Source organism: Echiichthys vipera (assembly GCF_963691815.1).
Source record: "Echiichthys vipera genome assembly, chromosome: 16".
Classification (NCBI taxonomy): domain Eukaryota; kingdom Metazoa; phylum Chordata; class Actinopteri; order Perciformes; family Trachinidae; genus Echiichthys; species Echiichthys vipera.
This window is the reverse complement of record NC_139841.1, coordinates 27597417-27610046: the sequence shown is the minus strand read 5'-3', so window position 1 is coordinate 27610046 and position 12630 is coordinate 27597417. Positions and strand designations below refer to the sequence as shown.

Sequence of the window (12630 nt, the reverse complement as noted above, 5' to 3'; positions counted from 1 at the left end):
GTGTGGTATAACACACACATTTTTCATATTTACATATAACAGTAAAAATGAAACATTAATAAGAAAAAATAAAAATATCAGATGTAAAAGAGAGTAAAGAGACAATACAAAATTAAATAAATATATAAAATAATTTTAAAAATGGCAAATAAATAATAAGAACAATGAAATGAACAAATGATAATATAAATAATATAGTAAAGAGACAATTACAACTAAATACATTTTGAAAAATGGCAAATAAATAATAATAAAAATGTAATTAACAGAGGATAATGTAAAAATACCATAAAAACCAAAGACTATTTTGGTAAAACTGCTCGGACGCGGAAGTAGTGCTCTTTGGGATTACTCTCTTGCCTTTATATCAACTCTTTGATCGATTTTCCCGCTGGTACCGCGCATGCGCCATAAGTCTCCTTCATTGTGCCCTGAGCTAAAGCTAACTGTCACTCAGCAGCATCACGACCAGGGACACCCCGGGCTCCGCAGACCCCTCTAACAAACACACGAGCACCGGTAAGGAAACAACAACAACAAGAAGCTTTTTTTAATATTAAATATTATACAAACATTTATTACACATTTATTACAATTAACGTCACAATTAGCTGCTGTTATAACGGTCCATTTCTCCCCAAGGTTAGCCTAGCATGTTGGAGCGATTAAGCTAACTGTGGCCCCTGTTATATAATGATGTTTAGCCTTGAAATGCACAGTTTAATCCTCGGCTGACAGGTTTGCACGTTAGCTAGTGCAGATATTCACGTTATGCACGCACTTAGCAACTGTATTAGTTTATAGGTTTGTGGATTTAGAGTAATTTAATATGAAGGTGTGTGTGTGGGATTTGGGGGGCAAGCCGAGTACAAAGAATATTAACTAACCAGTTATTACAGTTAGTTAATGTCAGCATCTATCTGTCGTTTAATTGCATTGCTAGTTAGCTAGCTTGTTACTGCAGCTCACATAGCAGTTAGCTAGCGAGTTAGCTGTCAACCCCCCACACCTCTTTCCCTGGCCCATCTGCTCTCCTTTGTCCCGAGTAAGAGATGCAGCATCCACCCCCTTGTTAATGCAGTAAATGCAGCATTAAAACACGTTATTGAGAGCAGCTGTTCATGCAGAGGACACATCTCTACCAGGAGCATCCTCAGGAGGAGGCCTGGAGATGAGCTGAGAGCCTTTTGTTCTGATTCTTGAACAGGAGGATGATGGAAAACCTTTTATTTAGTTGTTGCAGAAGCAAAAGGTCAACAACACAGATGACCAGAGAGAGGAAAATAAATTAATAAGGAGTATGACACTATTATTTAAGCACACAAAAGCATTTGGAGACAATACAATAGGAGGTAAAGGGACATAAGTGTGATTTATGATGTAAAACCTGAATTATATTAACATAATGGAGCCTAGTAATGTAGCACTATACCATTGAACATGTAATGCTTGCCACTTAGCTCCACGTGTGTTCCTGTAAGAGGTTAAATGATATTCCAGGGTGCTTGGCTCTTTAAGTGCACCAGTAGCCTCTCGGTTCAGCCGGATGCAGAGGTCAGTCATTGTTGGCTCCCAGCTGCCTCTAAAGGAACATCTTGTTCCCGTCGGCTGGAGCTCACTGGGAGACTTTATTATAGGACAATTATTGTATTGTTTTAAAAAAGTGATGGGCTTTTATTTTTGTGAAGTGCTAACTACCTTTGCTAAGCTCTGGTTAAGCTTTGTTAGTGGTGCACCATCCTGGAAGACTCACATGTGACTGATGATCAGGGCCTTTTTTACTTTAGCACTAAATCACTACAGCTTGTGCAGAATATATAGGATAGACTGTGTATATATATATATATATATATATATATATATATATATATATATATATATATATATATATACAGCATATATACATAATAGGGCAGCAGCTACTGAATGTTTTTGAATGATTATTCCATCGATTAATCGAGTTATTGGATAAAACATTTAGCATTTTGCGTAAAAATGTATTAAAATTTGCGTTACTTTATACTTTATAATTTTTTGGGGTAGGCCTAATTGATTTGTTTGAGTGTGTGAGTGTGTGAGTGTGTGAGTGTGTGTGTGTGTGTGTGTGTGTGTGTGTGTGTGTGTGTGTGTGTGTGTGTGTGTGTGTGTGTGTGTGTGTGTGTGTGTGTGTGTGTGTGTGTGCGTGTGTGCGTGTGTGCGTGTGTGCGTGTGTGCGTGTGCGTGTGCGTGTGCGTGTGCGTGTGCGTCAAACTGGTGCATAAAATTCTAGGTATATATTCGTGATAGACCGATACATCCGGCCGATATTTGTGTTTTTTACGTGCATCGTATCGGCCGATGCGTGCTGCTGTGTTCGCAGATATTTTTTACCCGTCATTATTCAGAGACAGGCGTCCACAGGCAGCTCCGTGTTGCTGAAGACGCCTTTTTTAAGTTCAATAAATGTTCCTCTTTTAAAAAATTGAGCCTGGAAACATTTGTCATCATCATCGTGTAATTTTTATGATGTAAACTGAGGGAGTAAAAGTAGAATCAGCTCCAAATGGCTTTAAAAAATCCATATCGGTCGATCAATCAATCAATATTCATCCCTGAGGGGAAAGTCTTTTACAAAAGAGGGTAGGAAGGGGGTACATCACATTAGGGTGGGGGTGGGGGGTAAAAAAAGCACTGTGCACTCTGCGCTCCTGTGGGAAGCACGGCGCAGGATTTGTAAATAAACCCCAGCACATAAAACATAAAACTCGAAACACAGTTTGCTTATTGGGTTAGGGGAAAAGGTCAGCGAGGCTTCCCACGCAGACAGGCAGCCGTAACCAGCGCACTTGTGGACCACGCCTGTCACCGCGGATGGTGAAAGCTGCAAAGGCGTGGGATGGGGGGTGGACGAGGGGTTTGTGCTTCATATATTTATATAAGTGACCACGGATCGATCACCTGAATTAAAGCACCCGTGCAGAAAACGTGCACTTTAACCTGCCCCATGATTTGTTCTTTGACTTTCTCATCATTTCCTGTTTAAGGTACAGTTAATTCGTTGTGCGGTGACTGTCTGCTACCTTTATATATGATTGTATGTTACATCCCTGTATTTCTGCACTGTTTTATGTCTTTGATTAAAACGTTTTACTTGCATGTTTTCTTCTTTTTTATACATATTTATCTGAGCTTCATTAGACTTAACTTCACTGTTTATGCTGCTTCTCTGTCATCAACAATAAAATGAGCGCCACTGATCACGCGACTGACTTTCTCTCCTGCAGCACGATGGCTGTCCCTCCTTCATACTCAGACCTGGGCAAGGCTGCCAAGGACATATTCAGCAAGGGCTACGGTGAGTGCTGTTTGAGCCCCAAGAGTGAATTATTAACAGTTAACTGCTCTGATCCTGTGTTTCAGGGCTTTTAGGGACTCCTCTCCGGGGTGCAGATAATATAAATGGATCGATTAAACATTTAATAATGGAATAAAACAAGCAAAGATTAAATAAAGTAACTAGCTTTAAAGGAACAGGCAACCAAAATGAAAAGTCTCTATCACAGTATAAATATCTAATGATCCACCGGACTGAGTGATTCGCACAAGTCGCGTTTGCTCTGCATATCCGGGATCTTTTGGGAAGAGGCGGAAATACTGGTTGCTGATTGGATAAACAATCTGTCTATCACCACCTATGTTTGTGATAGAAAGCAGATCAACCTCCAAATTTCCTCTGCCGCAGGTTACCAGAGCGATCTGCGAGTAAAACACAATGGAGCTAACATCTCATTGGAACATCTATGGTGTAACCATACAGGGATTATTATAATTATAATTATAATTATTATTATGGCTTAGATTTATATAGAGCTCAAGGCGCTTTACAGAGTCCAGGTTCATTCACACAGACACACATGGTGGTGGTAAACTACGTAGTGGTCACAGCTGCCCTGGGGCCGACTGACGGAGGCGTGGTAGCCAATCAGCGCCTACGGCCCCTCGACCACCTCTTCAAACATACAGCAGGCACACACATTCACACGAGGCAAGGTGGGTGAAGCATCTCGCCCAAGGACACAACGACCCTGACACAAGTAGGACAGGGCAGGGATCGTACCGCCGACCCTTCGGACATTGGCCGACTCGCTCTTCCAACGGAGCCACAGTCGCCCCAATGTGTGGGATGTGGGATTCAAACCCGCCTCCTGCCGGTCGACACTTGTTTATATGAAAGTCAACAGGAGTTAGTTTGTTTGGTAACACATGCAGTGTGCTGCTTGCAGCTCTGAGGGAAACAAAGAGTCAATCCCACTGGGGACCACTAGGGGGCTCCACTTTAACAGTTCGATGTGACTCCTCTTCCACCTCAGTGCCTCTGACACTCAACTCTTTTGAAATCCTCCAGGCTTCGGAGTTGTGAAGCTGGACCTCAAGACCAAATCACAGAGCGGAGTGGTGAGGACGCTTTTCTTTCACCTGTTGTCATTTTCTAGATGCTTTCTGCACAGTCACCCCCCCATCCTCCCCCGTCCTCCCCCGCCTTCCCCCACGTCTGCCATCACTTGTCCCACCTGCACCACACCAGTAAGTCCGGTGAAAATGGACCCCGTGGTCTTTTTCAGCATGAGAACGCGTCAAATGAGCCATGAAGACGCTGTTTCTCGTTGAGCTGAGCTGCGTGCAGACGGGAGAGACGCTCCACAACCGGGTCTGAATGTTCTCCGGCTCTCTCCGAGTAGCTTCAGCACAGACACAGTCACATCAACGCACCTTACAAACACAAGGACATCAAAGTAACAACAACAACAAACACACCACCCACTGTTTATGACCCCAGGGGATGTTATCAGTGTTTTACAACCACCAAATGTCACCATTTGCAAAAAAACCATGTGACTCCTCTCCGCAATCCCCCAAACACTCATCCACAGCTCGACTGTTGTGTTAAACACACAGAAAACAGGGATTTACATCAGAGACTAAGAAACACTTACAAAGAAAGAAGGTGGTTATTTCCCACATTAACCATGTACAGTATATCGAATTCCAGGAGAGTCGCTAACAGCCGGACGTGGCTAACAGTGATTAGCTCAGGGCAGTACGGTGAAGGCATTCAAAGGTCTTTTTTAACCACTAATGCTGCAGTAGCAGGTCCATGTTGATGACCCGTCCACATGGACCTGCTGCTGAGTTGTAAAACAGTGTTTTTTAATAAACTCTGGCTTCACTAACTACGCTGTTGCTGCTTTGTTGTGTGTGTAGGGACTCTTCTCATGCTGCTGCAGAGGTTTGCTGTTATTTTCAGCAGCATTAGTGGTTAAAAAAGACCTTTGAATGCCTTCACCGTGCCGCCCCGAGCTAACCACTGTTAGCCACGTCCGGCTGTTAGCGACTCTTCATTCTCTGTACACGGTTGATGGACCCATAAAAACCGTCTCCGTGGTTCATTCGATTTGTTTTCATGCTGAAAAAGACGATGAGGTCCATTTTCACCGGACTCACACTTTAATCCAGTGGGACCCGACCCGGACATGAAGGTGACCAGGTGTCCCAGCACGGGCTGGTTCTACAGACACGTGTGTGTGTGTGTGTGTGTGTGTGTGTGTGTGTGTGTGTGTGAGTGTGTGTGTGTGTGTGTGTGTGTGTGTGTACCTGCCTCTCTCCTAACCGCTGCTCTGTCTCCATGCTGCTGCCTCTTCTCCTGTCCCGGACTGCTCGCGCTCTAATGTAGATGGTAAGATCGGTGTCAGAGCCCACAGCTGTTTGTCCGTACACTGACCTCCACCAACACCACCAACACCACCTCCATCACCACCAACCATCACCAACACCAACACCAACACCACCAACACCACCACCACCACCACCACCAACAACAACACCACCTCCACCACCACCACCACCAACACCTCCACCACCAACACCACCTCCACCAACACCAACCACCACCACCACCAACACCTCCACCACCACCACCAACACCTCCACCAACCACCAACCATCACCAACCACCAACACCACCTCCACCAACACCAACCACCACCACCACCACCAACACCTCCACCACCACCACCAACACCACCTACACCAACCACCACCAGTTCCAACACCACCAACACCAGCAACTACCAACACCACCACCACCAACACAAACCATCACCTCCACCGCCCTGTTTCACGTCATCCTCCTGTTTTAATTTCATTTCTTGTCTTTTTCCACTCATCCAGCATGAACATGGATGCGTCCCTGTATCAGTTATTTGCGTTCTAAGAGTTCATACCTTCTCATCCTCAGTTCACGCGTCTGTTGTCTGTATTCATCACAGTTCAGAGATGAGGTCACAGTCACTCCTCCCTACATAAATAAATAAAGTCACTCGTTCACTCTGGACCTGATATTTGACTTTCTTTGGCTCAGTAGTCAGTTTAGCTTTTTTAGATATTCATTTTTTCTTATTTCCAAAATGTATAAAAAAGAAAGTCTTCTCTTTTCTCATCTTTTCTCTCCTCTACTCTTCTCTCTCCTTTTCGACTCTCCTCTTTTCTCTCTTTTCTTTCCTCTCCTCTTTTCTCTCTACTCTTTCTCCTCTCTCCTCTTTTCTCACTTTTCCTCCTTCCTCTCTTCCCCTCATCCTCTTCTCTATCTTCTCCTATTTTCTCTCTTCTCCTCTCTCATCCTTTTCTCCTATGTCCTCCTGTTATCTTTTTCTCCCCTCTCCTTTTTTCTCTGTTCTTCTCCTCTTTCCTCTCGTCTTTTCTCATTTTATCTCCTATCCTCCCAACTCCTCTCTCCTCTTTTCTCTCTACTCTTTCTCCTCTCTCCTCTTTTCTCTCTTCTCCTCTCTCATCCTCTTCTCATATCTCCTCCTGTTATCTTTTACTCGCCTCTCCTCTTTTCTCTTCTTCTCTTTTGTCTTTTCTACTCTTTTCTCTCATCTCCTCTTTCCTCTCTTTTCTCTCATTTTATCTCCTATCCTCCAAACTCCTCTCTCCTCTTTTCTCTCTTCTCCTCTCTCATCCTCTTTTCTCCCCTCCTTTCTCTCATTGTTTCCCCTATCCTCCCAACTCCTCTCTCCTCTTCTCCTCCTCTCCTCTTTTCTCTCTTCTCCTCTCTCATCCTCTTCTCATATCACCTCCTGTTATCTTTTACTCGCCTCTCCTCTTTTCTCTTCTCCTCTTTTCTGTCTTCTCCTCTTACCTCTTGTCTTTTCTCATTTTATCTCCTATCCTCCCAACTCCTCTCTCTTCTTTTCTCTCTCCTCCTGTTTTCCCTCCTCTCCTCTCTCCTCCCCTATTCTCCCCTCTCCTCTCTCCTCTTTCCTCTCCTCCTCTTTTCACCCTTCTCCTCTCTCATCTTTTCCCCTATCCTCCCTCCCCTCTCTTCTCTCTTCTCCTCCTCTTTTCAGTCTTATCCCCTCTTTTCCCTCCTCTCCTCTCTTCCTGATGGAGCAGCAGCGTCGCCTTTTTGTACTTAAGTTTTTAATAAAATGAGAAAAAATAATAATTTGTCGTTTCACTTTGGTCATTTCATTAAGACTTGAATTACCAGAAAACATGCTAGATTGTGTTTTATATATTATATATACATATTTATATATACATATTTATATGTATATATAAATATATAAATGTATGAGGATAGAGGGTTTTGGCCTCATCGCTCGGCTTCATTTGCATTATTAATATTCATCAGACGTGTTTTTCTTTCTCCTGCACGGGTTCATGTTCATGTTCATGTTCATGTTCATGTTCAGGGCTGTCGGACGTCTCCCTCTGACAGTCCCGATTTGATTTCTGCACAGTTTCATATCAATAAAGTCTGTTTTTAGTCTTAAAGGTCTCTCTGTAAATGTTACTAACACGCGGAGATTTGAGGATGATCCGTTCTCCGATCGTCTCTCACTAATGATGACTAATGATGACTCACGCCCTCGCTGACAGGAGTTCAACACATCTGGCTCCAGTAACACGGACACGGGGAAGGCTGCGGGGAGCCTGGAGACCAAGTACAAGATGAAGGAGCTGGGCCTGAGCTTCAACCAGAAGTGGAACACAGACAACACACTGGCTACCGAGGTCACCGTGGAGGACCAGGTACGTGGCAGCATCGACGCTCAGACACCTCAGGTTCTGCAGACTGATTTAACTTACACTGCTGTGTGTGTGTGTGTGTGTGTGTGTGTTTACCTCTCCTGCAGCTGACTCAAGGACTGAAGGTTGCCTTGGATACGTCTTTTGTACCAAACACAGGGTGAGAACACATTTAATTGGGCAATAATAAGCTGCTGTTTTCACTACATTGGAAGATTCGATGGTGCAATTTGTTGGGGACTATTTTCAGCGGCGGATTAATCCACATTTGCCACATTTGCATGTAAACGGTTCGACCTTGAAGTGTTGACGAGGTGTTCAAATGTCCGACGGGGTCTTTAAAAAGGTCTCTTCTCTTGGTTTTTTGTTGTGACGATGAGAAAACTATGATGAGTGAATATTAAAGTCACACGAACATTTAAACGTGTAAATGCGTGTTTCAGGAAGAAGAGCGGAAAGCTGAAGACGGCCTACAAGCGCGACTTTGTGAACATCGGCTGCGACGTGGACTTTGAGGGTCCCATCATCCACGCCGCCGCCGTGCTGGGCTACGAGGGCTGGCTGGCCGGCTACCAGATGGCCTTCGACACGGCCAAGTCCAAACTGGCCCAGAACAACTTCGCCCTGGGATACAGGGCCGGGGACTTCCAGCTGCACACCAACGTGTGAGTGCTTCACTTCTTTCTAGGGGGGTTTGAAAAGTCTGGGGAAATAAGGCCCGGTCCACACGAACACGGGTGTTTTTAGAACCAAACTTTTATGGCCCCCGGTAAAAAATACGTCCACATGAAACCGCAAAATCTGCCTCAAACAATGTCGTGCACACGCCAAAGCAGTAGGTGGCGATAGCAGGAAGGCCATTTTAGCCAATCACAAGGCTGGAAACATTCATACGGGAAAAACAACAATGCTGAACGGTCTCATCTCATCTCAGCCTCTTATCCGGGGTCGGGTCTCAGGGGCAGCAGCTTTAGCAGGGGACCCCAAACTTCCCTTTCCCGGGCCACATTAACCAGCTCTAACTGGGGGATCCTGAGGCGTTCCCAGGCCAGTGTGGAGATCTAATCTCTCCACCTGGTCCTGGGTCTTCCCCGAGGCCTCCTCCCAGCTGGACGTGCCTGGAACACCTCCCTAGGGAGGCGCCCAGGGTTCATCCTTACCAGATGATCCTGAACCACCTCAACTGGCTCCTTTCAACGCAAAGGAGCAGCGGCTCTACTCCGAGTTCCTCACGGATGCTGAACTTCTCCCCCTCTCTCTACTCGTGAATCTAAAATCAGCAAAAATCAGGGAAATGTGGTAGTTGTTGTATGAGACACACACAGTATTTTGGCTCGGTCTTCCATTACAGCAACGTCAGCTGGTTTCAGGAGCCCACAACTGCGGTTACGTGCAGATGAAAGGCCAAACACACGGTTTCAAATATACCCGTGTTTGATGGACGGCCCCTTAGACTTTGATTTTCAGCAGATCTACATTTTAAGCAGAAAGCCTGATAAAAGGTTTCTCCTGCTCCACCTTTGACGGAGCAGGGGAGAGAACCCGGGGTCAGGGAAGGATTCACACACTGAAGAAGTCTTTTCTCTCTCTCAGTAACGACGGCACCGAGTTCGGCGGCTCCATCTACCAGAAGGTGAACGAGGAGCTGGAGACGGCGGTGACTCTGGCCTGGACCGCCGGCAGCAACAACACTCGCTTCGGCATCGCCGCCAAATACAAGCTGGATAAGGACGCCTCTCTGTCTGTAAGTGCTGCTTCTTTTACAGCTCTGTCTTAAATGCAAATTTCTCGCTCACAGTCGTGCCGCTGTGTTTCATGTCTTATCACGTTTTCACCTCGCAGGCCAAAGTCAACAACGCCAGCCTGATCGGAGTCGGCTACACCCAGAGCCTTCGGCCAGGTAGGCTTCCATCCGCCCTGATGGTTTCAACACAGCAGCCGAGATAAGAGAAGGGCCCGACCCCGTTATGATGAGTGAAGTCAGGTTTCATCCAGGAATTCAGTCTCCATGACGACAGTATTTATACCTGCGTAAAGGGAGGAGAGCGGATATGGTTTCATTGGTATCAGCGTCGTTACTGATTCTGGTTCTGATCTTTTTTCTGTGAGGGGGAAAAACCTTAGACTCTGAACACGGTGTTGATGAAATGAGAGAAACTTTGTGCAGCACTTTAAGTCGCACTCCCACTGTGCCTCCGTACCGTGCCCCAGGACGTGTCACGGCTAAAGTCTGGTTCCTTTGACCAGTGTGAGTGCAACCGTACCACGTCTAGGAGCGGCACACTTGCCGTCCACGGCCCGTTTGGGAGAGGTGGGCTTTTGTAAAGCACGTTTGCACGTGTACGAGCACGAGCATGCGCACGTGTACGAGCACGCGCACGTGTACGAGCACGAGGCCTACGGCGGCTCTGAGGTCATTTCCTGTGCGCCTGTTGGGACGTAGAAAAAAGAAGGAGGGACCATGAGCGGACATTTCAAACAATGGCGGTGAAAGGTTCACGTTGGTGTGATGCGGAGGTGGAGTGTTTACTGCAGATTTGGTCGATGAAAAGATTCAAAAACAGTCGTGACGTCATCAATGCGTGTGACGTGTTACGGCGTGATGACGTATAGGCAGCAAGAAGCATTCTCCGAGGCCCAGGTAGTGTGAGTACAAACGGGCCTGGAGGGGGGGACAAGGACCCTAAAGCACGGGGCACGGGACAGACGCACAGTTCCAACGGCCTCTTTGGCGGAAAGATGTAACTCAGAGTTCTCAATCCTGTTACGACATTAGCTGTACGAAAGGGACGTAGGGCGTTATTATTTACTCCAAGTGCGTGACAGTGTTTAGAGGCGGATGTGCGCGGTGCATCGGGAGCAAGCACACGCGAGCCTGAAGACTGCAGAAAGGGCAGAGAGGAGAGAGAGAGAGAGAGAGAGAGAGAGAGAGTGCGGAGGCTGCCAGTCAGAGACTAATCTGTTACACTTGTGTGCGTGTGTCCATGAGACCTGTAAGCCCGTGCTCTGTACTGTTGCTTGAGTTTATTAAACAGTCAAACTAAGAAGAGTTGTCAGCATCTGTGTTTTGGCAGACACACCTGGGGCGGGGCTAGACATCAGGATCAGCGAACAACCATTATACAGTCCTTTTATTACCACCCTGAGGGCTCCTTTGTTCTCACCGGCGAGGGGGCGTGGCCTTCTACGTGACCTAGGGTTGCCTCCTAATATGGTTTTAACTCTTTGATAGATAGGAACTTGACAGACAATGAACTAGATGAAAACTTTACACACTTATACATTTAAAAATAAATCAGAGGAAGTCTTACCCCGGGCCGTGTTGTGTCTCCGCAGGTGTGAAGGTCACCCTCTCCGCCCTGATCGACGGCAAGAACTTCAACGCCGGCGGACACAAAGTCGGGATGGGCTTCGAGCTGGAGGCATAAAGTGGAGAACAACGAAAAGAAAGAAAAGTCCCACGCCACCACTCACTCACTCCTCCCCTCTCTCACACACACGGTCAACACCATCATGTAGCTTCTCTCTGGACTCCCCCTCCCCTCCCCCTCCTCCTCCCCCGCCCGCTCACACACCTCACGAGCACCTCTGACAGTAAGAGTCGAGCCTCGGCATCACGCTTAAACACCCCGAGAGAAGCGGCCGTGAGGTCGTCGACCCCGAAACCGACGCCGTAGCGTTCTCACGGTCACTGCAGTGACACTATTTATTTCCCCTGTAGGTCGTCGGTGTACTTGTGTAGCCTCGGCGTCGTCCCCGCCCCCCTCAAAAGCATGAAAGAAGGAAAAACGCGGATGCAGAGCCGACATGGTTTGCTTGGTTTAAAAAAAAATTGTGCTGAGTGTCTTCTGAGTGTTTTCTTTGTTGTTTTTTTATTGGTTGGAGCTCGTTTGGTCGTGTTGTCGTGTCCGTATTAATGTTTCGATGCAACACATTTCATGAACATGAGACTGTGGAGGTTCTGTCAGAGGAGGTAAAAGACTGAACGAAGGGTATTTTAAACTTACAGTAAACAAAACGACGCTTTGTGACTCTTGGTAGGTGAAATCAATGTCGTGGAATCTTCTCATGTAGTTAGTTGTGCATTTCTACAACGTTGTTTTCATCTATCTGTGTCGGCACAAAGGGAGCGAGGGCGTTCGGCCGTCTCGCAGGTTTCTCGGGCGTCTTTAACGCGACCGTTCCCTCGTGTTGCTCGGGGACGGCTCTCATTGCTGTCAGGAGCTCTCTTCTCCATCTCACACTCCTCAAGTCTGCACATAAAACACCGCCGATTGTCCTCCGAGCGACTCGGGTCCAAACACTTCATAGGATTACGGGACAGGTTGTCGTGTCCCACATGACTTTCCCATTTCCTTTTGTTTTGGTTTTTGAAAATCACGCATTAAAAAGGTTTGTTTCTTTTCCCTCCACCTCATCGTGTCGTCGTAACGTTCATTTTCCTTTGTCGCTGAGACGCAGTACCTTATTTTTTTTCCAATGTCAATCACAGGAATTCTAATAATAAAGAAAATTTAAAACACTGTTTGAGAAAGTTCTCGTTTCTTCATTCGAATGAGG

General features: G+C 46.3%; 1 protein-coding gene across 1 annotated transcript; it reads left to right on the top strand.

Moving 5' to 3' along the window:
• Positions 1-430: 430 nt before the first annotated feature.
• LOC310958596 (non-selective voltage-gated ion channel VDAC2) lies at positions 431-12595 on the top strand. The gene is made up of 9 exons (XM_083929598.1): positions 431-519; positions 3264-3334; positions 4385-4434; positions 7921-8073; positions 8178-8230; positions 8514-8735; positions 9664-9814; positions 9913-9970; positions 11407-12595. The coding sequence occupies exons 2-9, from the start codon at positions 3268-3270 to the stop codon at positions 11496-11498; spliced, it is 846 nt and encodes a 281-aa protein (XP_083785724.1). The 5' UTR covers positions 431-519; positions 3264-3267; the 3' UTR covers positions 11499-12595.
• The last annotated feature ends 35 nt before the right edge of the window (positions 12596-12630 follow it).

What these genes read in the sequence shown, in the direction of transcription:
- LOC310958596 (XM_083929598.1), top strand. Translation starts at nt 3,268, where the DNA reads ATGGCTGTCCCTCCTTCATACTCAGACCTGGGCAAGGCTGCCAAGGAC. An exon ending in CCAAATCACAGAGCGGAGTG is followed by an intron (nt 4,435 to 7,920) that starts GTGAGGACGCTT and finishes CCTCGCTGACAG; the next exon opens with GAGTTCAACACATCTGGCTC. An exon ending in TCTTTTGTACCAAACACAGG is followed by an intron (nt 8,231 to 8,513) that starts GTGAGAACACAT and finishes TGCGTGTTTCAG; the next exon opens with GAAGAAGAGCGGAAAGCTGA.